We start from the raw sequence: 26,908 nt of genomic DNA on the forward strand, positions 1-26,908 counted from the left end.
GTTTTTTTAAACTAGTAAGAGATTTTTTAAAAAATTTAAAAAACTTAAAGAGATTTTTTTAAAATTTGGGAACTTGACAACATAAGGTTGATGGGTGATATGAGTTTGTCCGTGGTATTGTGACCGTGGTACTAAGGGTCCTGTAAGGAAATGTCCTTTGTCTTTGGAAGCACATGTGAAGTATCAGGAATAAAGCAACATGATATCTGTGACTTACTTTCAAATAATTTACTTATTTGAAATTCCTGTTTGCTTTTCAAATAATTTGGGAAAACAGTATGAATGTGGAGAATGCTAATTAATGAACTGACAGTAAAGGGTACTTGAACTCTCATTTTACTGCTTTCTTATTTATTTATTTATTTATTTTTATTTATTTGCAGTACTGAGATTGAACCAAAGGGCATTCTACCGCCAAGCTACATTCCTAGGCCCATTTTTTATCTTTATTTTAGGTCTCTAATATTAGCTTTTACACATTTTAAATTGTCTACCTTCCCCCACCAACCTTGCATCTCCTCCTCCCATTATACCATTGATGAAAAGCTTTTTGAATGCTAAGTTACATCTTTTGTCTCTGAGGGTTCTCAGTCATATGAATCTCTCCCCAAAAAATACTTGAGCCAGATGTGATAAGCTTAAATAAACTGTGTTTCTTTTCCCCATAGAAAGCACTTGCTCGGACATCGTAAATCCCATTTATCTCCCTAACAAATAACACTTTCTGTGCAACCTTCATTCCTTTTAGGTTTCCTTTCATTTGCTTAATTAATTATGGAAACACATCACCCTTATTTCTACCACTGTGTCATTAATTATATTTGGACCTTGACAGGTCCAACATATAATTGAAAAGTGACAAAATGTAAAAGAAAATTGACAAAGGTACAGCATCTCTGGAGCACTTCTTGGTCCATGCCCAGTTCTGCCAAAAAAAAAAAAAAAAAAAAAAAAAAAAAGTCGCATTAAGACAATCTCTGTCTCTTTCAGGCATTCCAAGGCAGTTATGTGTTTAGGGGGAAGAACCTCAACCTTTAGAGTTTGGGAGCAGGAAAAGGAAGAACCAGATAATGAAAATGAGGGACCAATTAGGTGGGAATTGTTCCACAGACAATTCGCCCACACCTAACCCTGAAAACCCTCCGTATTGGATTTAGACCGCTCCATCAAAAAGTGCCACAAACTTGGCAGTCTTAAATACCTATTCACAGAACTGGGCGTGGTGGCACAAACTTGTAACCCCAGTACTTGGGAGACTGAGACAGGAGGGTCTGTGTTCACAGCCAGCCTCATCTACTTAGTGGGGGGCCCTCTGCAACTTAGTGAGACCCTGTTTAAAATAAAAGAATAGCAAATAGGGCTCAGGGTTTAGCTAGGAGGTAGGATAACCCTGGGTCCAATCCCCAGTACCACAAAAAAAAAGACCTATTCACTGTCTCAGAAGTCTAGTGAGACTCAAGGAGTTCCTTGCATAGGGATCTCACAGGCACCAGTGGGGCTGAGCTCTTATCAGAAGGGCAGGGGAGATCTTCCAAGCTTATTCAGGTTGTTGGCAGAATTTAGGTCCTCAGGCTTTAGAACTGAAGCCACAGTTCCTGGCGGGAAGTCAGCCAATGGCCATTCTGCTCCCAGGGTCTGCGCACAGGCCCTGTCGTGAAGCCCCTCACCACAACCAGCAAGGTTAAAATGGTTACAATCAGAATGTTAGTCCAATCAACGCACAAACATTGAATATGGTGAGAATCTGTTAGTGGTAAGTTCCCATATGAACTACTGTGCTCCGATTTTGAGTTTTTAGTATTTGTTCGTTCATTCATTCATTCATTCATTTTGTGGTACCGGTTGTTGAACCCAGGGGCATCCTATCTCTGAGCTACACCCCCTCCCCTCTGTTTTATTTTTTACTTTGAAACAGGTCTCACTAAGTAGAGGAAGCTGGTCTTGAACTTGTGATGTTCCTGAGAGCCTCTCAAGTGCTGGGATTACAAGGGTGTGCCTTGTAAGAAGGACTTGTATGTGTCCTTATTTTGTAGAAGTCTGAACCAATGGAATATGTTCTTCCCAGCAAATAACTACAGGTAAACCTCACTTGCAGGAAACATGGTAATATGTAGACCTAGCTTTGTTATGAAAACGCAAAGAGATCTATAACATCATGGGCTCTTCACAAATTTTAAAGCCAGGAGGAAGTTAGCCAACAGTTTCAAACAAGATAAATAAGTAAAATCTTGAAATACAGTAGCAATTGTTTGATTTATAATATAGCTATTCCCTAGACAAAAGATGTATAATATGCCTTCTTTATTTTTAATATGCTTTTATTGGTGCATGATAGTCTCACATGGTAATGTAAATCACGTTGACGGTGACATACATGCACACGGTACTTACTGCTCACCCCCGCCCTCTCCCCAGACCCACTTCCCCCTACAGAGTGCTGAAAGGGGCATTGATATGCTCACATGTGTACATAAAGTCAGTGGCGGTAATTTCTTCAAGAAGCTCACTCTCCCCTCCTCCCTTCCCTTAGACCACCTCCCTTGCTCTACTGGGCTTTCTCCTCCATTACCTGAAGCCCTTCTGGTATCCTGATTATGCCCTAACCTCCAACTCTTAGAGAAAACATATGACCCTTCCCTTTCTGTGTTGGCTGATCTCACTTAACATTATGTTTTCCAGGCCTATCCATTTTCCTGCAAATGGCATAATTTTGTTCTTTTTTTATTGCTGAGTAGAATTCCATTACGTGGATATCCCATATTTTGTAATCTATTCATCTGTTGATGGGCACCTAGGTTGGTTCTATAATTTGGCTATTGTGGATTGTGCTGCGATGAACATGGATATGCATGTATCGCTGTAATTCTCCAATTTCAGCCCCTTTGGAAAGGTCATGGGCTTTCTTTAAAAATGCTACTAGGGTACTCATGCTATTCATGTACCCTTAAATGATACAATATTTCACAAGTCTCTCATGTACATCCAGTATGGTAATCTAAATAATAATTGGAAATGTTCACCTGGAGAATTCAATTGTCAACTATTTGTCAAATCATTCTTTTTATATATTTACTTTAATATATCCCAATATTAAGGATAATACATATTTATTGCAAAAATAAATATAAAACAATATAAAGAAGGAAATAAAAATCACTCTCACCTGGGCATTGTGGCCTATGCCTGTAATCCAAGTACTTGGGAGGATGAGACAGGAGGATTACAATTTCAAGGACAGCCTCAGCAATGTAACAAGACTCCAGCCACCTACTGAGACCCTGTTTCCAAACAAATTTGCTTCCAAAAAAATAAAAATAAAAAGGGCTGGAGGTGTAGCTTGGCAGTAGAAACCCTCTGGATTCAATCCCCAATACCACAATAAAAAGAAAGAAAAAAACCCCACAATTCTACGTCCAGATGTAATCATTTTAAGATTTGGTAAATAGTCATTCAACCACCTTCTTAATTTTTGCAGAGTTAAAAACAGACTGAATATACAGCTTTGTCTCTTAAATGTTTGCTAAGAGCTTCAAGCTTAAATGGTTTAGTAGGCTGGATGTGGTGGCGCACACTTGTAATCCCAGTACTTGGGAGGCTAACATAGTAACACACACACACACACACACACACACACACACACACAGTTTTTGTTTTAATCTATTAGTGTTTATAATTAGTATGTAATCTATATAATCAATGGTCTCTGGAGTTCAAAACGACAGTTTCCCAGCTTCTCCATTGTTTCTCCCCCTACTCTTTCCTTTACCATTCTGACTGATTCTGACTTGGACGAAGGCCAGAGGAGGGAATCACACAAGGGTCATTTCTCCTTGATAGAGAAACACTCAGCTAACCTTCCCTCCTCCTCCTCCTCCTCCTCCTCCTCCTCCTTCTCCTCCTCCTCCTCCTCTTCCTCTTCTCCTCTTTCTCCTCCTCCCCCTTCTCCTCCTCCTCCTCTCCTCTCCTTCTTCCTCTTCCTCTTCTTCTTCTCCTTCTCTTACTTCTCCTCTTTCTCCTCCTCCTCCTCCTCTTCTTCTTCTTCTTCTTCTTCTTCTTCTTCTTCTCCTCCTCCTCCTCCTCCTCCTCCTCCTCCTCCTCCCCTTTCCTCCTCCTCCTTCTCCTCTTTCTCCTCCTCCTTCTCCTTCTCTTCTTCTATTCTTTCCTCCTCTTCCTCCTCTTCCCCCTCCTCCTCCTTTTTCTCTTTCTCCTCTCCTCTCCTTCCTTTTCTTCTCTTCTTCTTTCCTCCTCCTCCTCCTCCTCCTCCTCCTCCTCCTCCTCCTCTTCTTCTTCTTCTCCTCCTCCTCCTCCTCCTCCTCTTCTTCTTCTTCTTCTTCTTCTTCTTCTCCTCCTCCTCCTCCTCCTCCTCCTCCTCCTCCTCCCCTCTCCTCCTCCTCCTTCTCTTTCTCCTCCTCCTTCTCCTTCTCTTCTTCTATTCTTTCCTCCTCTTCCTCCTCTTCCCCCTCCTCCTCCTTTTTCTCTTTCTCCTCTCCTCTCCTTCTTCCTTTTCTTCTCTTCTTCTTTCCTCCTCCTCCTCCTCCTCCTCCTCCTCCTCCTCCTCCTCCTCCTCCTTCTCTCTGTCACACACACACACACACACACACACACACACACACACACACACCTTGCACACTTCCAGTGTCTGGAACTCCGCCTGGCACTGGTGGAACGAGCCACCCGTCTAGGTTTAGGCTGCGGTGTGTGTGTGGACGTCTTTGGCTTCTCCGGACAGAATTTAAACCCACCGACAGCTCGCGTCTCTGCCTTCCCTGAGCAGCCAGGGCCTCGGGGCGCGGCCGCTGCCCTGCCGGCTTCAGGTGGCAGCTTCCCGGCTGGGGGCGGCGCCTGGACGCGGAGTCCCCGGCGGCCATCGCTGTCTGGGAGGGAGCTGCGTCCTGCACTGGGCGGCGAGAGCGCAGCTCCGGGTGTCCCGGGGCGCCAGACCGCTGGCTGTGGGCCTGCATCGTGGGATCGGGGGGGGGGGGGGGACCCCAGACGTGGACCAGGGGGCCGGGAGTGACGCCCACAGAACCTGGCGAGCGGTGCGGGTGCCTAGGACTTTGCGCTCCGGGAGGACCTGGGCGCCCCTCCACGGTCCAGGCTACCTGTCCAGCGCCTGGGCCGCGCCCCCGCAGCGGGGATGTTTCAGCCCGGCAGGTCCAGCATCCCCAAACCTGCTTCCCGCAACCTGGAGGACTTGGACTCCGTGCAGCGCGTCCTGTTACACAGGTCAGTCCCCGCCCGCTGGGGGAGACCGCCCCGCGCTCCCCCAGGGGTGCGGCCGAGGGGAGGGACAACTTTTCTTTGGGGGGTCTTGCTGGAAGCGCCTGGCTTGGGATTCTCGCCCCTACAGCGCTGCTGCCGAAGGGAACTGAGACCTGCATTCTAGCCCTTGCAGAATCCGGTACTGGCGACCCAGTGGGTCCCGCTGCGGGGGCTCCAGCCCGCGCGGGGATTGCCCATCTTCTTAATAAAGAAGGGACGGAACCCTTCAGCGACGCTGTCTTTTAAACACCTCGATACTTCCTCCAGGAAAAAGGCGCGGGGAGGTTTGTTTGGACTTTGGTTGTGACTGGAATTAGGAAAAGCCCCTTTTTTATTTTTTATTTTTAAGCTCATCTAATTGCACCCCCAACCCCTCCCACGCGCGCGTCCAGACACTCACACTACACAAAAGAAATTTAGGAGTGCCTCTGTGAAGGAGATGAGAGCCCTAACTTTCCGTAAGCTGTTAGTGTATTAATTAAACGCCCGCAACTTAATCCTTTATGCAAACCTTATCCTTTATGCAAAATAGACCATCTAAAAAACCCATCCTTAGGCTGATTTTTTACAGCGGAGAACGTCCTTAGAATCCATGTCCTTCTAAGAGCGACTGGCTGAAAAGTCAGGGCAGTTGCTGTTGCTGCTTTAGCTATAGGACACGAGAAAAGAAAAAGAAAAAGCCTTTTAGAAACAGAGCAGCAATATCTCTCGAATACATTTGTGGCCAGAAAAAGTAAATGGCGCTTAGTAAATATCTGTCAGGGGGAGGTTTATGTGAGTTCTCTCATCTGTAAACGTTTCCAGTGACCCTTTTAAGTCTCTGTGCAAAACCATATGAGCCCAGAAATCCTGTTCCACTGGGGGTGTGAGTACAAAGAAAGAAATCCTGCAGGGCAGAAACTGGGTTTCTTCTATTTAAGAGCTGTCTTCTGAAACTTGCAATTTTCTAACGTTGGTTTCCTCCACCCTACTCCCCACCCGTCAAAAGAGTTACTGCTGTATGAGGTAAAATATCGTCAACTGAGCAGCTAAGAGTATTCTGCTAAATTCCCAAAGATAATTCCCCTGGCATTTGACAGAAGCACAGTCCAGGTACAACCCCCAAAAGCATTAACTAGAAACTCTTAACTTAGCAGTTTTGGTAGAGCAGGTGGGACGTGTGTTTTAAATGCTCAAAACCGGTGCAGCAGAATTTCTGGGCGTTTTAAATGACAGGTGTCAATACATTCCAAACTGATTAACAGGACAGGAGTTTCAGACCCAAAGCATCAACCTGTCTGAATGACTCAGGGGGAAAGAATATGTTTATAGTCATTAAGACAGACAGACAGACAGACAGACGGGAGATGACAGGAGATGACGGTTTCTGGAAGTTAGCAGCAGAGTACTTCTAGAACAAACCTGTTCAGTATTAGAATGAGAAGCTACTTCGTCTGAGTTACAAATAACTGCTCCCATAAGCCGCAGGGACCCATGGAACCTGAAACCATCAGTGTGTCCCAGTCAGGGATCACAGTGATTTGTTTTTAACAGGCTATGAAACTATTTTTGCTTTATAATGCATTATTTTATTAGTGATTATTATTTTTAAACACACTGAAAATTTGAGACCTCCATAGACATTTTCTCTTTCATTTGATGACACAATTTTCATACGCATTCATGTTTAATCCAGTGTCTCTTGCTTTCATATATAAAGATTTGTTTAGGCATAATAAAAATTAGAGAGATCAGATAAAGTTTGAATCATGCTCATCCAGTATCTTAGTTCCCAGGAACTAGACCAGAGATGTCCTATTTTTAAAATTAGTTTTGTAACATTTTCATTTTAAATTTAAAAGTCTTCCTTTTAAAACATCCTTTTAAGTTATTCACAAACATTGGCAATTAAATAGACCAGTGACCTTGGGCCATAGAAAATGCATTGACAGACAAAATTGCAGACTGTTCTGTCTTACTTTTGTATTTTGTTTTAAAGGATAAGTCTCCTGAGCATTTTCTTAATTACTTTTATATTTTCCATTGCTAATATGGCTTTCAGACTGCAGAGCATTAAATTGCTAAGCTTTTGAGAAAGATACTTCAGCCAAACCAAAATTGATGTAAAGTTACAAACTTTTGCCTGCCTGAGGTGTTAACTTCCAAATGTCAATACTAAAATCATGATTGCTCAGCAAAAAAAAATTTTAAACAAAATAAAAATTTAGCTATTTTGGTTTTTGGAAAAGTGTTCCGACTGTCTGAATCAAGAGAAGCTTCTTCACTGGCATTTCTGCTATAATGAAGTAAGTTAGAATTTTTGTGTCATCTTGATTATAAGAAGTATAATCATCAAGCTAGCACTCATTAGTATTTTGCAAAGATTTTTTTAATTTGTACACTACGCTTTTGCAATTTATCTATTCCCTTGAAGTGTGTGTGTGTGTGTGTGTGTGTGTGTGTGTGTGTGTGTGTGTTACTAGGGATTGGTCCTAGGGGTGTTCTACCTCTGAGCTATACCTCAATCCCTATATATTTTATTTTGAAACAGCGTCTCATTAAATTGCTGAGACTGGCCGCGAACCTGTGATCCTCCTGCCTCAGCCTCCCAAGTACTTATATTACAGGCATGCACCACCAAACCCGACTTAGAGTCCTACTTCTGTGATATACTAGTTATGCAACTTGGCAAGGCTTTTAACTTGTCTGTATTTTCCTGTTCTTTCTGTCATCTTTATACTACAGGAGGTAATATGTAACTCCTGATATAGTAGTATAGATATCTGATTACACAAAAGTGCTCTATAAAACTAAGGTTTTCTCAAATGTAGTGGGACTGTGATAGTATTTTTTAAAATTTTCATTGGTGCATTGTAGGCATACATGTTAATGGAGTACAAGATGGTGGAGGCACACATGCACACATCACCCAATTCCCGCCTCATTCCCTCCCCCTCCCTCCTTCTCATGTTTGGCTTAGTGATTTTATTGATATGTTTGTGAATGTACATCATGAACATTAGAGAATTTCCCTCTTCCCCTCCCATCCCCTCAGTTAGGTCTCCTTATTTGCTCATCTAGAATATCACCTTCTTCATCTAGTAACTATTTTTATTTTTATTTTATTTTATTTTTTAGTAACTATTTTTAAAAGTCAGAACACAAAGACAGCTATCCTTAAAGGTTCTGAGAAGGCTCCTCAGTCTGAGAAGTCTTCTCAGTCTGTGTCCAAGGTCTACTGGCTAATAAATGGCGCTGGTGCGAGAGTTCTGGTCTCTGACACCTAAGCCTTCAGAGAGAGAGTGAACAGGTGAATTTACTCTGAAAATGTTTGATGATCCAAATTTCCTATTATTGCCAATTGTGAAAATAGAATAGTCAAAACATCGCAAAGAGAGCTTTCTGGGAAACGGTGTATCCCAGTAAGTATGCCTTTCCTATTATATTCTCTTTAAGTGCTAATAAAAGTAAAAGCTAAAATAAGTCATAACAAAATCAGAAGTTTTTAAAAATAGGGCATAAAGCATGCCCTACTGTCTTTTTTAAGGTATAAAACATTAGAGTTCAACCATTATCTCATCGGCAATTTCGGGTCCAATGGCCTCCAGGCTTTAAGGGGGCCTTTCCTCTGAGTGGCAGCTCCTGGTCTGTGGCAGTGGAGCATGCTATCAAAGTTGTTATGGTCTGTAAATACAGATGGATGCATTGGGTTTGGGGACTTGTGCATCCTGTCATTCACTTTAATTACTTTTATGCCCACTTCTGGATCCTCACTCATATTCCATTATTATTTAAACCTTGACCCTATGATCTTATACCAGCTCCATATATTTTAACAAGTGATTCAATTTTTTGTAGGAAATGAGTGTTTTAGATCATCCTTCATTCCGTAAGTTCTGCATTGCTGATGCTTGTTTGACATATTATGACTCTATCTTAAATTTCAAAAATTCTATAAGTATCAATTTTTAAAATCATATCTTACTCATCTATGAAATTATTTATTCGTGTTTTAAAAATAATTTTGGTTGTCAGTATTACCATATAGTTCATAAAGTATTAGCTCTGTGTTCACGATTAAGACAATATTAGTTACTAGAACTCTATTATATGAATCTTTACCTTGTGGCTTAAAGTTTTTAATGAATATGACCTGCTATGGCCCTGTCTTGCTGTACATTGCTAGCTTATCTTCCTCCTAGAGAAGAGCTCTTGAACCTGCTAAAGATACTAAATATTTAATTGTGTTCTTATCTGGTGTATTTTATGTCCGAATTGTATTTTGCCAGGTTGAGATGGTAATCTACAGAATAAGGTTCTCATGTATCATATGTCTTAAACTAAACATCGTTGGGCCTCAGAAGAAAGTGGCCATTTGTGTAGCTGAAAACAGAAAATAAGACTGTACCCAGTCAAAATATTTTTGTGTGTGTGGTACTGGGGTTCCTGGAATCCCTTCTACCCCCGGGCTACATTCCCAGACCTAGTTTTACATTTTTATTTGGAAACAGGGTCTCCTAAGCCAGCGCGGGCGGCTGGCTTCGAACCTGCGCGATCCTCCTGTCTCTGCCTCCCAAGCGCAGGGATTACAAGCGTGCGCCACCACGCCTGGCCCCAGTCTAAATCTTTGAAGTCTATTTGTGATTGCTGGTCATGAAACAGACAAAGAGTGTTTTCCTCACTCTTTGAAGGCATCTTCTTTTCCTTTCCTCGTTCTCTCCAATACACATACGGGCATTGAGTATTAATAGGAAGGGCTGTTTTGAAAGGAGCTGCTTGAACTGGGTCTTGAAGGAAAATGTAGAAGTATCACTGCATGGTGAGAGAAGTATGGAATTGATATAAAATAGCTAAGTTTTGCCAGGCGTGGTGGCACACACTTGTAATCCCAGCGTTTGGGAGGCGGAGACAGGAGGATCATGGTTGGCGGACAGCCTCGGCTACTTAGTGAGGCCCTTTGCAACTCAGTGAGACCCTGTTTCAAAATAAAGAATAAAAATTAGGGCTGGGGATATAGCTTGGAGGTAGCCTGAGTTCCATCTCTGTAAAGAAAAAACAACAGCTAAGTTTTATTGACACTTCGTGTTAACCAGGCAGGTGGTTTTATTTGGTCTTTGGTATGTTGGGTATTGGGGACTAAACCCAGGGGCATTCCACCTCTGAGCTACACTCCAGCTCTTTTTATCTTGAAACAGAGTCTCACTAAGTTGCTGACGCTCTTGCTAAGTTGCTGAGGCTGGCCTCAGCAACCCGTATCCTCCTGTTTTAGCCTCCCAAGTACCGAGATTACAAGCGTATGCACAGCACCGGGCTCTGTATTAGGATTCCTTCATTGGATTCTCAACAGTCCTGTGACATAGGTGCCATTTGCAAATAAGAAAGAAGTTTGGAGAGCCAGCTTGCTGGAGGCTGTGTAGATGGTGGATTCTGAAGCACATAGAGGCCTGCCAGACTCACATTCAGGACAAGGAAGAGGGTCAGCCTGTTCAGGACGACGCCACTAGGCTCCTTACGCAGCAGAACTGAGGGAAAGATTAGAGCAGTGTTTCCCAAGCTTGCAGAACCAATGGGGAAACTTATTTAAGATTTTTTATTTTAGTATTAGATTTTCAGGCCTCTCCTCAGGAGCTTCGGATTCTGTTGATGTGAGCAGGGCCTGAAAATCTGAATGTTTGCTGGGCATGGTGGCGCACGCTTGTAATCCCAGTACTTGGGAGGCTGAGACAGGAGGATCACAGGTTCTTGGACAGCCTCAGCAAATTAGTGAGGCTCTCAACAACTTAGTGAGACCCTGTTTCCAAAAAAAATAAAGTATATCTTAAAGTATAGCCCAAAGGTAGAAAGCCCCTAAGTTCCATCCCCAGTACCAAAAAAAAAAAGTTTCACATATATTTTATACACAGGGTCTGAATGAAATTTTATCCACTATCTTCAGTCTACCTGTGTTTTGACTGTGACCTATCAATGAGGTCAGCTGTGGAATTTTCCACTTGCAGTGTCCTGTTGGTGCTCAGAAAATTAGGAATTTTGGAGGATCTTGGACTTCTTGATTCATAGATTAGGGCTGCTCAATCTATATATGTTATGTTTTTTACTATTTATATATACCAATGAAAGTTTAATTTATGGATTAGGCACAGTAAGAAATTAACAGCAACAATAATAAAAAGGACAGTTATAATAATTGTGATCAATATTATATGAATGGGATTGTTCTCTGTCTCTCAAATATCTTATTGTAATATACTCAGTATGGGATGGCACAATGCCTGTGATTCTATGAAATACATATTTGGTTTTTGTCCACAGTCCTTTTTTTTTTTTGGCACTGGGGATTGAACCCAGGGACATTCTACCTTCGAGCTACATTCTCAGTCCTATTTAAAAATTTTTTTTATAAAGTGTGGTCTCCCTAGGTTGATGAAAGCCTCGCTACTTGCTGAAACTGTTCTTGAACCTGCGACCCTCCTGTCTCAGCCTCCCAAGTACTGGGATTACAGGCATGCTCCACTATGCCAGCTCTACTTCCTAGCTTAGAACTCCCTTCCCAAGGCAGTCTTAAAAACTCTAATCTTCCCAACCTTTCTGTCTTGGAGCTGGCTATAAATAAATTTCTGATTTCCTCATCTAATAGGAGGTTATAAAATATGTATTACAGAGAGGTCCTGCCCATACTTGGTAGGAAAAAATGCTGAAGAATCTACACAGACTGGCACCGCTGGGTTTCCCCATCCAGTCTATTAGCGATCATTCTTATGCAAACGAGTTTCCATAAAAACCCAAAGGGGAGCTTCCAAGTAGCTGGGCCCATGGAGTTCGTGGAGGTGGCCCGCCCGGAGGCCCTGAGAGCTCTGCCCCTGCTCCAGTACCTTGCCCCATGCCTTGCTTCATCTGCAGCCTTTGTACTATGCTGTACAGTAAACCAGTGAATATATATCCAAGTTCTGTGAGCCACTTAGCAAGTTAATTAACCTGAGGAGGGATTTGTGGGAACCCTAGTTTATAGCTGGTCAGTCAGACGCACAGGTAAAATGAACCTGGGGCTTGCAAATGCCATTTAAAGTGTGTGTGGGGAGGTGAGCAGGTATGGTGGTACACACCTGTAATCCCAGAACTGGGAGTCTGAGAAGGAGGCTTGCAGGTTCAAGGCCAGCCTCTGTAACGTCCTGAAACTCTGTTTCAACATAAAAAAAATTTTAAAGGTGGGCTGTGGGTGTGGCTTAAAAGTAGATTGGCCCTGGGTTCAATCTCCAGTATAAAAAAATAAATACAGGTTGGGGCGCAGTCTTGGGGACCGGGCCCTCAGCCTTTGGACCTGACACTGAATTAGATCAGAGGACGCCCAGCTGCCGTCTGCAGTTGCAGGATCGCCTGCTTTTGTGCTGACGGGGAGAAATCCCACACATTTAGAGGTCACAGAAATCTTCTGTGTCAGGTGTGGTGTGTCAGCAGAAGGAAAAGCACACCATCTGTGGTTTTATTCTAGAAAAAAGTGAGGCCATGACGCAAGGTGACTTATTTAGGCTCTGTGTCCTGGCGTTACCCTGCTGCTGACCTTCCTAGTGGACAACACCATGACCGCCTACCTTATAACCCAGCTATGAACTGAATAATGGGCGGGTACACATACAGTGTACACACATGGGACAGAGAAGACTCATGCCCCCGATGAGATGCAGCTGGCCTGAAAGGGTATCATTCTTCTACTCAGAGCAGCATACAACTCAAAACACGCGGAGTGTCCACTTCTGAAGCTTCTTCCAGTATCTTCTGACCTTGACTGACCTCAGTTAACTGAGAGGGAAGTACTGTACTAAGTCCTGAGGAGAAAATCTAACAAGTGTAAAGACTCCTTGGCTTTCTTTCTTTTTCTTTTTCCTGCTAGCCATGTAGCCATTGATGAGATGTGTTGAGTAGATACAGAATAGCCCCTTGGAGAGCTCATAAATTGGTGTCTGCAGCTGATATCATAGAGTCTTGAGAAGTGTAATCCCAGCAGGTGGTGATCCAGCCCAGTGGGGTATGGCTAGAGGTGTGAGGCTGGGAGTGAGACCTTGGGGGTTACATAAATGGCTCCTCCCCTCCCTCCCTCTCTTCCAGCTTCCATAATGTGAGGAGCACAGCCCGTGTACTCTTCCTCTCTCTGCCTCCTGCCACCATGTCTTGAGACTCTGGGTTCCCAGCCTCACATGGACAGACGCCAAACCTTTAAGAGAATAAATCTTCTTTCTTCTAGTTATGCGGACAATCGTTTTAGATTATAGATACAACAATTCTGACTTGCACACTCTCCAAGCCTCGGTGTCCATATTTTTATATGGAGAAAATATCAACTAAGTTTCATGTGAATACTTAGCATGATATAAAAACAGGGCAAGTACATAATTTGAGCAATGGCTTACAACCAGTGCTAGCCATTGTTTTGTACCTACAAACACTACTTGATGTCGGTATTTACAAGATGGGGGAGTGTACCTGTTTACACTTTCAGTTTCAGTGAGAGACGAGAACACTTCTGTGTAATCGCTTCTCAGCCTTCTGGCTAAGATCAAGTTTAGTGTCTGTTCTTATCAGTTTAAAATCCTGTTAGAGAAGGAATATGAAGTTAACTTCACAACAGTGGCACCTGTTCTAAGCACTCCACGATATCTGCTCGGGAGAACTGTAATGTTTGACATGGTACATACATATACATTTAGAAATAGTCCACGTATGCCGGGCGTAGCGGCCCACGCTTGTAATCCCAGCATTAGGGAGGCAGAGAGCACAGTATCAAGGTTCGCAGACAGCCTCAGCTACTTAGGGAAGCCCTTCCCATCTCAGTGAGACCTGTTTCAAAAAAATAAAAAGACTAAAAAATGGGGCTGGGGGTGTAGCTCGGAGGTAGAATGACCCTGGGTTGCATCCCCAGTACCGAAAAGAAAAGAAAAAGAAATAGTCGATGTATTCAGAGTGATCCCTGCAGCCTGCTGTGTGGTGGCTGGGTGTGCATGGTGGTGCCTGCCTTCAGCACTTGGCAGGATCGTGGGTTCAAGGCCAGCCTCCGCAGTTTAGTGAGACCCTGTTTCAAAATTAAAAAATGAAAGGGCTAGCTAGGGGTGTAGTCTGGGATTACTCTTCAATACCCAAACAAGCTAAAACAAAGTATTTATGTCCTGGCAGGGATGCAGAGTCCCAAAGGAAAGATAGAGGATATTTACCTCTAAGGAAAAGTACAGAAAAAAAAAAAAGGGGGGGGTGGGGGACAGGAGGTCAAACTGGAAGCTATCCAGCGCTGGAAGAAAAAGTGGAAATCCTGGTGTCCTAAGTTACGCAGCTCCGAAGGGAGGACGTAAGAGAACGAAAGAGGAGAGAAAGCGCTTAAGTTTTTGCTCCCGCATCGCTGTAGCTGAGATCTTCAGACAAATTTCCCCTCGCCTCCCCTCCTGCTTCCCCGCCTCTGGGACGCTTCCCGTCTCCCTGGCAACGCGCGCTGAGCCAATCACAGACAAGCCCGCGATCACGTGACTCCGCCCAGTCCTCCGTGGCGGCATCATGGCGGCCCCGGCGGGCGGCGGCGGCGGAGTGTGACTCGCTAGTGATGGCTGCTGCGCCCTTGATCATGGCGTCTCCGGCTGGCAGCCGCTCGCCTCGGAGCCCGGACGCGGGAGACGGTGCGTCCCGCAGAGAGGAGGACGGCGATGGCGAAGCCGGGGCCAGCGACTCGGGCTCCTACACGTCTGCGAGCAGCGATGCCGAGTAAGGGTCGCGAAGGGGGTCAGGGGTCCTCGCGCGCTCATCGGGCGCAGCAGAGCCGGGGCTGGGTCCAGGACGGGGCTGCAGTGAGTGGGTGGGCGCGGCCCGCGCTGCGTGTGCACGGCGGCGTGAGGGGTGGTCTCCGCCCGCTGGCCGTCAGGTCCGTGCTGCCCAGGGTCTCTTAGAGTTCCGAAAACTTCTGAGCCCCTTGACTGCGTCTTTTTTTTGGTGTCATAAGTTTTTTGTGACTTAACCTCCTAGCGTTGTTCATCTATTCAGAAGACACTGCACACTGTGTGTGTGTGTGTGTGTGTGTGTGTGTGTGTGTGTGTGTGTGTGTGTTTTACTGGGGATTAAACCTGGAGGGGTGGGTCTACCTCCGAGCTACACCCCCAGTCCTTTTTAATTTTTTATTTGGAAACAGGGTCTCGCTATGTTGCTGAGGCTGACCTCGAACCTGCAAGCCTCCAGTCCCAGATTATAGGCGTCTGCCACAAGGTCCAGATGACCACCGTTCAGTTTTAATAAGACGACTATATAACTTATTTTTTTTCTTGTAATGGGAATGAGTAACCATGTATGCAGAAACGATGTCCACGCATAGCCTCTCCATCACGGACAGTTTCCCTTTGTACTTTAGGACATTTCTGCTATATTTTCTTATGCACCCCCACATTTTTCTTTTCTGTTCTGTCATAATTTGGTATTTATATGTGTATTTATTTTTGTAGTACTGGGGATTGAACCCACTGGCATTCTATCTCTGAACTAAACCTATTTTATTGTTTTATTTTTATTTTTATTTATTTATTTTTTGTGGTACTGGGGGTGAAACCCAGGGGCTTTCTACCTCCGGGCTATACTCCCAGACCTATTTTTATACTTTATTTGGAACCAGGGTTTCACTAAGTTGCAGAGAGCCTCACTAAGTAGCCGAGGCTGGCTTCGAACCTGTGCAATCCTCCTGTCTCAGCCTCCCAAGCGCTGGGATTACAAGCGTGCGCCACCATGCCCAGCGCTTATTCTTTTATTTTTAAACCATGGTCTTATTAAGTTGTGCAGGGCCTCACTAAGTTGCTGAAGCTTGAACATGCAGCCTACTGAGATAAGAGGATCATGGGTTTGAGGCCAACCTCAGCAATTTAGTGAGATTTCGCAGCCTCCTGTCTCAGCCTTCCAAATCCTGGGATTACAAGCATGCGCCACCCATGCCCAGCCTAGCCTTTAATTTTTAAACTACAGACACCTAAGTGTTCTCTTTACTTTATCCTTAGTAATACCATGAAGAAGTTATTTTGACTTACAGTATTCTTTGCTGCTCAAGGGATCCATCCCTTACTGCTATGGATTAATAACTTTTTTTTTTTTTTTTGGTGGTGGTACTGGGGTTCCTGGAAGCCCTTCTACCTCCGGGCTACACTCCCAGACCTATTTTGTACTTTTTTATTTGGAAACAGGGTGTCTTAAGCCAGTGCGGCTGGCTTCGAACCTGCGCGATCCTCCTGTCTTCACCTCCCAAGCGCGGGGATTACAAGCGTGTGCCAACATGCCCGGCTGGATTAATAACTTTTTGAAAAACTATTTGTACAGCTTGAAATTAATGACAAACAGAGAAAAGTTTAGGTACCAAGACATCAACCAGATAACGGACTGTTATACATAGTTTTAGGATGAATTATTAACACACATTTTGAGACTTCGGGGAAGATGGCGACCGAGAAAAGCGGGGCTTAAGAGCCCCGCTAACAACTAATCTCCATTACCACAAAATCAGCGCCTTTCATAGCCAGAAAACACCATCACCAGAGAAACAAAAAAATCACCAGGCTCCAGAGAGAAAGCGGACTGAGAACAGAGCTCAGAGCCACAGAGGAGATACACCAGCCTCACGCCTGAGACCGCGGCAGCAGCGCCATACTGCCGGCGGCAGTGGCGACTTCACCGAATGGCTACAGCAAGCCGAGGTGAGCCGCTGCGGAACAGCCAGGTGGGATTTCTCGCCGCAGGTAAAATCTAAAGCTCCCAGTGGCTGAGCTCAGCACACGCTGCAGGGATTCAGAGTGGAAATCAAAACCAAGAAGAAATACGCCAGCCTCACGGCCGAGGGCGTAGCAGTGGCGCCATATTGCCACCGGCGGCAACAGCAGAGAATTCACCGAATCCACTACAGCTACATCTGCGTACTCAAGAACAGTGAGTCAAATTGCGGGCCACAGAGGAGAAATCCCAGTACTGTACTCCCTGGGACTTGACCCAGTGGGGGAGGGGCGGTGGCAGAGATATCACACCATAGGAGAACGTGCAACCTGGCACCCCCCCACAGTCTAAAGCAGCCTCTATCGACTCTCTGGGTCGGAGACTCTGTGATACAACCCAGTAAAGGAGTAGTGGGGTCTGAGATACTACAGACTCGAGATCCAGAACACCTTAAGTGAAGTCATAGTGACCCAAGGGAAGAACCCAGAGAAGGCACAAACTTCCGAAATCATGGGAAAGAGGAATAATACTGGAGCAATGAATGTCCACAACCCCACAACATCAGAACCCGATAAAACAGAAAATCAGAGATTTCTAGAAGATCAAATCAGGAAAATAACTGTAGAAATAATAGAGGTGCTTCGAAAAGAACTCAGAGAGCCAAAAAGAGATAAAGGATGCAATTAATGAAGTAAAGGCCTCAATTCAAAGCACAAACAACCTATTAGACCACATGGAGAACAGAATCTCGCTCTTAGAAGATGATCATTCCAAAAATGAACGCATAGTTTCTAATCTAGGAAAAGAAATCTGACAGCAGGAATCTGATATTGAAGAAATATGGGCCCATTTTAAGAGAGCTAACTTAAGAATAATTGGAATAGAGGAGGGAAAAGAAAGTGAAACCAAAGGGATCAACAATCTCTTCAAGGAAGTAATAGCAGAAAATTTTCCAAACATAGAGCAAGAGGTTGATACAAAGGTCCAGGAAACTTATAGAACTCCCTTTAGACAGGATCGGAGAAGAGGATCCCCACGCCACATAATTGTCAAAATGACCAATGTGGAAGCCAAGCAGAGAATCTTAAAGGCAACAAAAACAAAGGGCCAAGTGACATTCAGAGGCAAACCAATTAGAATCACTCCAGACTTCCCAAACCAAGTCATGAGAGCCAGAAGGGCTTGGAGTAACATATTCCAAACTCTGAAAGAAAACAACTTCCAGCCAAAAATTTCCTACCCAGCAAAACTTTCTATCAAATTAAATGGAAAAATAAGAAGCTTCCATGACAAACAGAAACTGAAGGAATTTATGTCTTCAAAACCAGCACTAGAGAAAATACTCAAAGAGATTAACTACAAAGAAGAAATAGGTAACACACACCAGAACCAGAGAAACAAGATTTTCCATCCAACAGACAACTAAGACTGGTTATCTGTGGAGATTCATTATTTATGTTAGTCTTTTACCTATCTCTAAATGGTATTGTTTGCCTTTATTGTTGTTAATTTTTAGGATTTCTAGTTGGAATATTAATATACCTTCAGATATAGCATTTGGAAATATTTTATCCCATTCTATTAGTAACTGTTAACTCTGTTTACATTGTCTTTGGATATACAATATTTTTTTTTTATTTTTTAGGGAGTTTGTATACTCTTCTGTTGCCTGTGCCATTGAAATCATATCCAAGAAATCACTGCCAATTTCAATGTTGTGAGGTTTTATGACCCAGATTTTCTCCTAAAATTTAATAGTCTTAAGATTTATATTTAGGTCTTTTATCTATTTTGAGTTAATATTTGTATATGGGATTAGGTAAGGGTCCAACTTTATTCTTTTCCATGTAATTATTATGTTTCAACAATATTTAGTTAAAAGATTATCATTTCCACCACCAAATGTTCGTGGAAACCTTGTCAAAAATAACTTGACAATATAGGGAAGAATTTAGCTCTAGGCTTTTATTTAACTCCAATGGTTTATATATCTGCCTTTAGAATAGTACTACACTGTTTCAATTATTGTAGCTTTATGTGGTTTGAAATCAGAAAATATATATCTTCTAGCTTTGTTCTTTTTCAAGATCGTTTTGGGTATCTAGAGTCCATTTTCCATATTAGGATAGATTTTTTTTCCTGAAAAATAAATATATAAATATATGATAGTTTCACCTAAAAAAATAGAAAAAAAATATTCTCTGGTAAGAAAGAAAGTAAAAAGAAATATTGAAATGTTATCTTTAAGTCATCAAAAGCTTGGTATCAGACAAATGAAACTGTTATGTGAGATTATCATTTTTAATTTTGGATAAATTGCTATAATACTAGATGTCAACCACTAAGCCAAGCATGGGAGGGAGGGATGGGGAGAGAACGGGGTGGGGTTCGGGTGGGGGCTGACTGGGCGATGTGTGCATGTATGTCTACAAAAGTTTGTATCCCACTATGATGTATGAATACAGTGCACCAATAAAAAAAAAAACACATTTTATGAGTGGAATAATGGTTACAAATGATTAATCTGTATTTGGGAATAATAGTTACCTCCGAATTATTTTCATCTGTCAGTATGTGACATATTTTTGTCATTGTCTTTAAAGGTGTGGGGGAGGGAGACTTAATTAATGAAACAATTAAAATAATGCTTTGTTCATAGATGAAGTTATCAATACCAACTCCAGCATTTTGTATAGGGAGGGTGAGGGAGTGAGGCGGGATCTGGAGGGAAACATACCAAGTGCGACGTGCATGTATATTTCTATCACACCGAACCTCGTTATGATGCTTAATTACAATGTGCTAAGAAGAAAGAGGAGGAGGAGGAGGGGAGGAGAGGAAGAAGAGGAGGAGGAGAAGAAGAGGAGGAGGAGAGGAGGGGGAGGAGGAGGAGAGGAGGAAGAGGAGGAGGAGGAGGAGGAGGAGGAGGAGGAGGAAAGAGAAAACTGCTTACATATGCTGCAGACAGTGAAGAAGAAAAGAAGGAGGGAGGAGGAGGAGGAAGAGGAGAAGGAAGAGGAAGAGGGAGAAGACTGCTTACATATGCTGCAGTCAGTGAAGAAGGAGGAGGAGGAAGGAGAAGAGGAAGAAGAGGAAGAGGAGGAGGAGGAGAAGTAGTAGTGATAGTAGTAGTAGTGGTAGTGGTAGTGGTAGTGGTATGGGGAGGAGACTGCCTCGTACCTCCATAAGCTGCAGTCAGCCTTGCAGGTGTTGGGCTTCCTACCATGGACAGAGCCAGCGCGTACTCAACGTCATACAATTATGAACCTTAATCTTTCTTATCAATGCAGAGAGATGTGGTTTTTCTGTCATCTTTTGGTCTGCAAGAAGTGTACTAAGAAAATTATACTGCGTATCGATTCACATAAAGTCTCCTGAACTTTCAAGGCTCTAGTGAATACCTGCATGTCCTAGTGGGAAATAATCATAGTTTTCACTTTGTACCTGAAACCCATTTGAGCTGTGTGTGATTGTCAATAATGTTATCATTTGGGGGATTAAATTACTTTAGAGTAGCCCGGTGTGGTGGCGTATGCCTCAATTCCAGTAGTTGGGAGGCTGAGACAGGAGAATCACAGGACAGTCTCAGCAACCTAGTGAGACTGTTCCAAAATAAAATAGGGCTGGAGGTGTGGCTTGGAGGTAGAATGCCCCTGGCTTCCATCTCTAGGACCACAAAAATGAATGAATGAATGAATGAATGAATGACTTTAGGCACATTTTGGTAGAGGTGTTTTTTTCTTTCTTTCTTTTTTTTTTTTTGGTTTGTTATAGAAGATTTTAGACTTGTGTAGCATACCTTTTTTTTTTTCCTGTGGGGATTGAATCCAGGGGCATTCTACCTCCTAGCTGTACTGGGGCTTCATACCAGTAGGGCATGGGAAATCATGATAAAAAAGAAATACTCTTGAGGCTTTATTTCTGGTCTCGAAGACATGAGAGGGGAGGAGTCAAGAGGGCCAGAGTCCTCAGAGGAAATTCAGCTTTTCTTTTTCCGTGCTTACAGGGTTAAGATTGGGTCTTTATTTTTATTTTATTTTATTTTATTTTATTTTATTTTATTTTATTTTATTTTTGTGGTACTGGGGTTCCTGGAAGCCCTTCTACCTCTGGGCTACACTCCCAGACCTATTTTATATTTTTGAAACAGGGTCTCTTACGCCAGCGCGGCTGGCTTCGAACCTGCGCGATCCTCCTGTCTCCGCCTCCCAAGCACGGGGATTACAAGCGTGCCCACCACGCCCAGCTAAGATTGGGTCTTTAAATCATCCACTGTCTCTTCGGAGCATTGTGTTAGGAATGCTTTAGAAGATAAGGGGTTGCCTGGCAGTTTTGCAAGATCAGCAGCGGCTGCTGTCTTCAGCACCTTCCTTAGGGCAGTGTTCCGCCCTTAGCAAAGCCAGCAAAAGGTGTAAAAACAGGACATAGCTTAGCTAGCGAAGGTGCGTGGAGGTCATCGCCTTCACTTCAAGAAAGGCAGTCTTCTGCCAAAGCCAGCAAGAAGCTATTAATCCTTAAGTCAGTGTTTTTTAGACTTAGAACAGCTTCCCACAGAGCTACACCCCCCAGTACATTTTATTTGAAACAGGGTCTCACTAAGTTGCTACAGGCCTGGCTAAGTCGCTGAGACTGGCCTTGAACCCGAGCTCTTCCCGTCTCAGCCTCCAAAGGACGGGAATCACAGATGTGCATCGCCATGCCCGGCTGCAGTATCTTAGCCTGGCACATGGGCCTGCCCCCGCGGAGGCTTCGGAAATAGTACTTGTGGTTGGGTTGGGTTGGGTTGGGTTGAGGGAATCACTGACTAATTTCAGTATGGGATCGTGGAAAATCTGTATTTACTTAGCAATAATGCCAAGTTTCTTTGCTGTAATCTAGTTACCTATCTTATTAAAGCAGCATGAACGTACTTCCTGTTGGTCAGAAGTTGTCCATTGTATGACTTAAGATTTTTAATGTTTCAAAAAGTGATTTGTTGTTGTTGTTGTTGTTTTTGTTTTATGTTAGTTTTAAAACTTTGGCTAATAGAAAGAAGGAAGAAAAATGGTCAAAGAAATTTTAGCTGACAAAAGCTAAGGAACCTCTACCTAAAACAAGACTGACTAGAAAAAAAAGCAGATGTCTTTTTAATTTTTTTTTCTTTAAGCTGGGCGTGGTGACACACACTTGTAATCCCAGCATTAAGGAGGCTGAGACTGGAGGATCGCAGTTCGCAGACAGCCTCTGCTACTTAGCGAGGCCCTTCGCAACTCAGTGAGAACCTGTTTCAAAATTTAAAAAGACTAAAAAATAGCGCTGGGGGTGTAACTCGCAGGTACAATACCCCTGGGTTCCATCCCGAATACTGAAATTTTAAAAATTTGTTTTCTGGGATTTTTCTAACAGCTCTACAATTGATATAGAAAACCTGCACATATTTAAAGTATATGGTTTGCTTTTTGACGGGTCTTTCAAGGTCAGGAGCATGTCTGCCTCACTGTAGATTTTCCTGGTGCTCCTAAGGCCACACCTACACCCTCACTTCTCATAAACACTTATTTGTTTTCTGCCACTGTCCAGGAGCTTGTATTTTGTAGAGTTTTATAAAAATGTAATCATGCAGTGTAGATTCTTGTCTGTCCTCTTTTACTCTGCGCAGTTATTTTGTGATTTATCCTTGCTGTTGCCTGTAGCAATCACTCCCTCCCTTCCTGCTGCCTTTTTTTTTTCTTCTTTATTTTTCTAAGTAGTATTTCACTGTTTGGATATACCAAAATCTATTCCTTTCTTTGAGTCCTAACATGGAAATATACTGTGTGTAGAATCAAAATATTTTATTCAAATTGATAATACCATACCATTAACTTCTTCTTTTTTGTGTGTGGTACTGGGGTTCCTGGAAGCCCTTCTAACTCTGGGCTACACTCCCAGACCTATTTTATATTTTTGAAACAGGGTCTTTTATGCCAGCGCGGCTGGCTTCAAACCTGCGCAATCCTCCTGTCTCTGCCTCCCAAGTGTGGGGATTACAAGCGTGCGCCACTACGCCCGGCTACCATTAACTTCTAATTTAAGATATTTCCCTTTTTCCTCGCCTGATCTAAGCCCTGATTTCTGTTTTCTTTTAATTGAAGTTTCCTTTTATCATATTAAGTAGATTAAAAAATCAAGAATTGACGTCTTCATTTATCATATTAGATAGATTAAATAGTCAAGTAGTATGGAACTAGGTATATAGTGAGAAATGGCCATTCCCTGTTAGGCCTCTCTACTCCTGCCCAGCATGTTTGAAGAGTATGTTACTTTCTCCTTTCTCCTCTAGCTTGTCTTCCAACTAATACGCCTCTGATCCTGTTGACACGCTTTTCTGTGCCTACCCTCCTCCCTCTCCTCTCCGTCCCTGCAGGCACGAGCTTACCCAAAGGCTTGCCTGTGTCCTCTCTCCCGTTCCCCACTGGAGTAGCCGGCCAGTGGACCTGGTGCCTCTGAATTCTGTGTCCACTCTGTCTTCTGTACAACTGCAAATAGTGCAAATGTCCCTCCTTTAATAAGGAAATGTGTCGATATGGCTGGCTATTGTATAACTCTTTTCTTGAGGTGGTTAAGGAAATTGCCATATTATTTCAGATGATGAAAGATGATGGCATTAATGCAAAATGTGCCCTGAGAGCATCAGATACCTCTACAGGGGGGTTTATAGTGTCAGCCTAGAATTCTCGAATGTGCTAGGAATTGAGACTCTTCTTAGCATCATCGGGAGCTCATGTTCTTTAGTTATACTTATGTCAGAGCTTAGACACGTGAACTTGCTTATTTGCAAATTAGCCAGATTTCTTTGAGAAGAAGGACTTATATTTGCCTGCTCATTTAGGGCCTTGAAAACCAATTAAAGTGTCCTCAAAATCTGCAAGCAGGCTACAGACATACAGTTATTTCTGTGTAGAGCCAGGCCGAGTGATCAAAATAAGACTTTGATTAAAAGACATTCACCCAATGAGAACTTTGCAGCTTACACCAGAGGATCTCAGACAGTGTTGGAAGGGCATTTGCATAGTGCTAATTAACGTAACCCATACGTTAAGGACGCCGAAGAAAAACTGCTCTATTTGATTCCTTTTGGTTTTTAAAATAAATTTTAAATTTTGGAGTAAATTTTTAAGACTTACCAAAACGTTTCAAAGATAGTATAGTATTTCTAGAATCCCTTCACTCCATTTCTCCTGCTATTAATATCTTACACAACTACTGCTTACTTGCCAAAGCTAAAGAAATTAGCACCGGTCGGTTGTATTAACTAAACTCCAGACCTTATTCGGGCTTCCATTCTTGTGTTCATGTTCTTTTGCTGTTCTAGGATTCGACCCCGGGTACCATACTGCCCCTAGTCATCCTTTGCCCTGGTCTCCTCTGGTCTGGCACTTGCTCAGTCCTTCTCTGATTTTCGCATCCTTGGCCACTTGGCCGAGGTAGTGTCTGCCAAGTCTCTTCACTGGAAAATTACTATTTACTACTTTCCCTCTCTGTTCCGAGGACGCCCATCACTAAGTTCCTCCAGTCCCAGCCTCCCAAGTACTGAGATTATAAGCGTGTGCCACTCTGCCTGGCTTTTTCAATTAATTTTATTTTTTAAAAAATCTCCATGCAGCCGGGCGTGGTGGCGCACGCTTGCAATCCCCGCGCTTGGGAGGCAGAGACAGGAGGATCGCGCAGGTTCGAAGCCAGCCGCGCACTGGCTTAGGAGACCCTGTTTCCAAATAAAAATGTAAAAATAGATCTGGGAGTGTAGCCCGGAGGTAGAAGGGCTTCCAGGAACCCCAGTACCACCAAAAAAAAAAAAAAAAAAAAAAACTCCATGCATTCTACAAAAGGACTCTTTTCTTAACTGGTTTTCTTTTCTGACACTACACCTATTCAATTCCCTCTCCCACGACTCCCATTCTTGAAAACTCGACAAAAAAAAAATGTATGCCATTGGAAATAAATGTTCATGTTCGCTATAAATCAGAAATGGTAAGTAAAGTTTGAAACAATCAAAGACAAAGACCTGGCACCCTTTCTCACCATCTACTCCGCATCCTTGCCCCTCATGGGAAGACGAAAGTGTTCTGTTACGTTGGACCGATACTCAGATGCTCTCCTCTCTCTTTCCTAGCGATTTAGAGCCGGAATGGCTGGACAGCGTGCAGAGAAATGGAGAGCTGTTCTATTTAGAACTCAGTGAGGGTGAAGAGGAGTGCCTCCCGGACACACCGACCGTGAACCACGTCCGCTTCAGCGAGAATGAAGTCATCATCGAAGAGGGTGATTACAAAGACAGAAAAAAGCAGGAGCCCAAACTCAAGCGCTTTACCAAAATTTTGAAAAGTAAGAGACTGTTGCCCAGGCGCCACAATAAAAAAAACAGCAATGAGAATGGGCCCGTATCCATTCTGAAGCATCAGTCCCATCAGAAGACAGGCGTCATCGTCCAGCAGCGGTTCAAAGACGTGAATGTCTACGTAAACCCCAAAAAGCTAACCGTCACCAAAGCCAAAGAGCAGCTCAAACTTCTGGAAGTACTGGTTGGGATTATCCACCAGACCAAGTGGAGCTGGAGACGAGTCGGGAAGCAGGGGGATGGAGAGAGGCTTGTGGTCCACGGCCTGTCGCCGGGAGGATCAGCTCTGAAGAGCGGTCAGATCATAATTGGTAAGTGTTGCTGATGAACGCCAGTATTTGTTGGCAGAGATGCAGGATTAAGGATGATGTCTGTGACAGGTGTGATGGAAAACAGTGACGTACACTGTATCCACCAATGAAGAACTGATTTATGATATTCGGTGTAGTAGTGAAATTCTTGCAGATGGCGGACCGTCAGGCACAGTGGTCTCAAAACAAGCCCTGGAGTGTGTCGAAGACATGTGCCCCTTGTCTGGGCTGGGGAATAGTTTCACTAGCTTTCAAGTTTTAAATTATGTAATTTTATTTCATCCTGGTTATATTTGCTGACAAGAAGAAGGAAAAGAAGTTGATTGTACAGTGATAATTTGGGTTTGGATGGCTGTATCCAATAACATGGTACAAAAATATATACTTTATGAATAAAAATACTTTTAAATTGTATGTTTGCACTCGGGCACACGAAGTTCTTGGAGTGGTTTTAAACCATTCTGTTTGGCATACTTAGCAACAGTGGTGTTACACATAAATTTCCTTTTAAGGATGCTCGTCATAAAATATCCCAACAATTTTGAAAAAAGATAAATCCACATTTTGAATATATATTAAAATGAGCATTTTGTGTTGCTGATGATATTTTAAGGTGTTAGATATAACATTTGAGTTCATAGCCACCTTATGACCTGAAGATAAATGACGTATTAGTGATGAAACTTACGTTACAATAGTCTTTTAAGTTCACCCAGCTTGAGAGCTTTAAATACAGGAGCATTTATGGATTGGAAAACTTAATAGGGAATGTCATGTTGGTGTATATTAAATCATAGAAGAATTTCAAGAACGGCAGGGCCAGGGAGAAAAAGAAAGTGAACTCTAAGGAGAAGCACTCCCGAAAAGAAACAAAGGCAGCTTTCACCACGAAGAAACACTTGAAAATAGAGTTCATGATCATGATCGCTTGCAGCTCTTGTGAACCGCTCTGCCCATTCCTTATAGACGTCCCTCCTGCGATATATGGTGTGTGTGTGTGGGGGGGGTGTACTGGGGTGGAACCCAGGGGCTTTTCTACCGATTTTAGGTTTTATTTGTTTTTTGGTTTTTTTTTTTTTTTTTTTTTTTTTTGGTGGTACTGGGGTTCCTGGAAGCCCTTTTACCTCCGGGCTACACTCCCAGACCTATTTCTACATTTTTATTTGGAAACAGGGTCTCATAAGCCAGCGTGCGCGGCTGGCTTCAAACCTGAGCGATCCTCCTGTCTCTGCCTCCCAAGCGCGGGGATTACAAGCGTGCGCCACCACGCCCGGCTTTAGGTTTTATT

The 26,908-nt window shown here is 43.2% G+C and overlaps 1 protein-coding gene across 1 annotated transcript in view; it reads left to right on the forward strand.

Annotated features, from left to right (window-relative positions):
* Positions 1–5,137: 5,137 nt before the first annotated feature.
* INTU (inturned planar cell polarity protein) overlaps positions 5,138–26,908 on the forward strand; it is a gene marked incomplete at both ends in the record, with an annotated part of 72,565 nt that continues 50,794 nt past the window's right edge. Inside the window, 2 exons of the mRNA XM_080697314.1 lie at positions 5,138–5,226; positions 25,085–25,620. Coding sequence (XP_080553440.1) covers positions 5,138–5,226; positions 25,085–25,620 — 625 coding nt within the window. The remainder of the gene's footprint in view (positions 5,227–25,084; positions 25,621–26,908) is intronic.

This window comes from Muscardinus avellanarius, assembly GCF_963383645.1.
Source record: "Muscardinus avellanarius genome assembly, chromosome: 6".
Lineage (NCBI taxonomy): Eukaryota > Metazoa > Chordata > Mammalia > Rodentia > Gliridae > Muscardinus > Muscardinus avellanarius.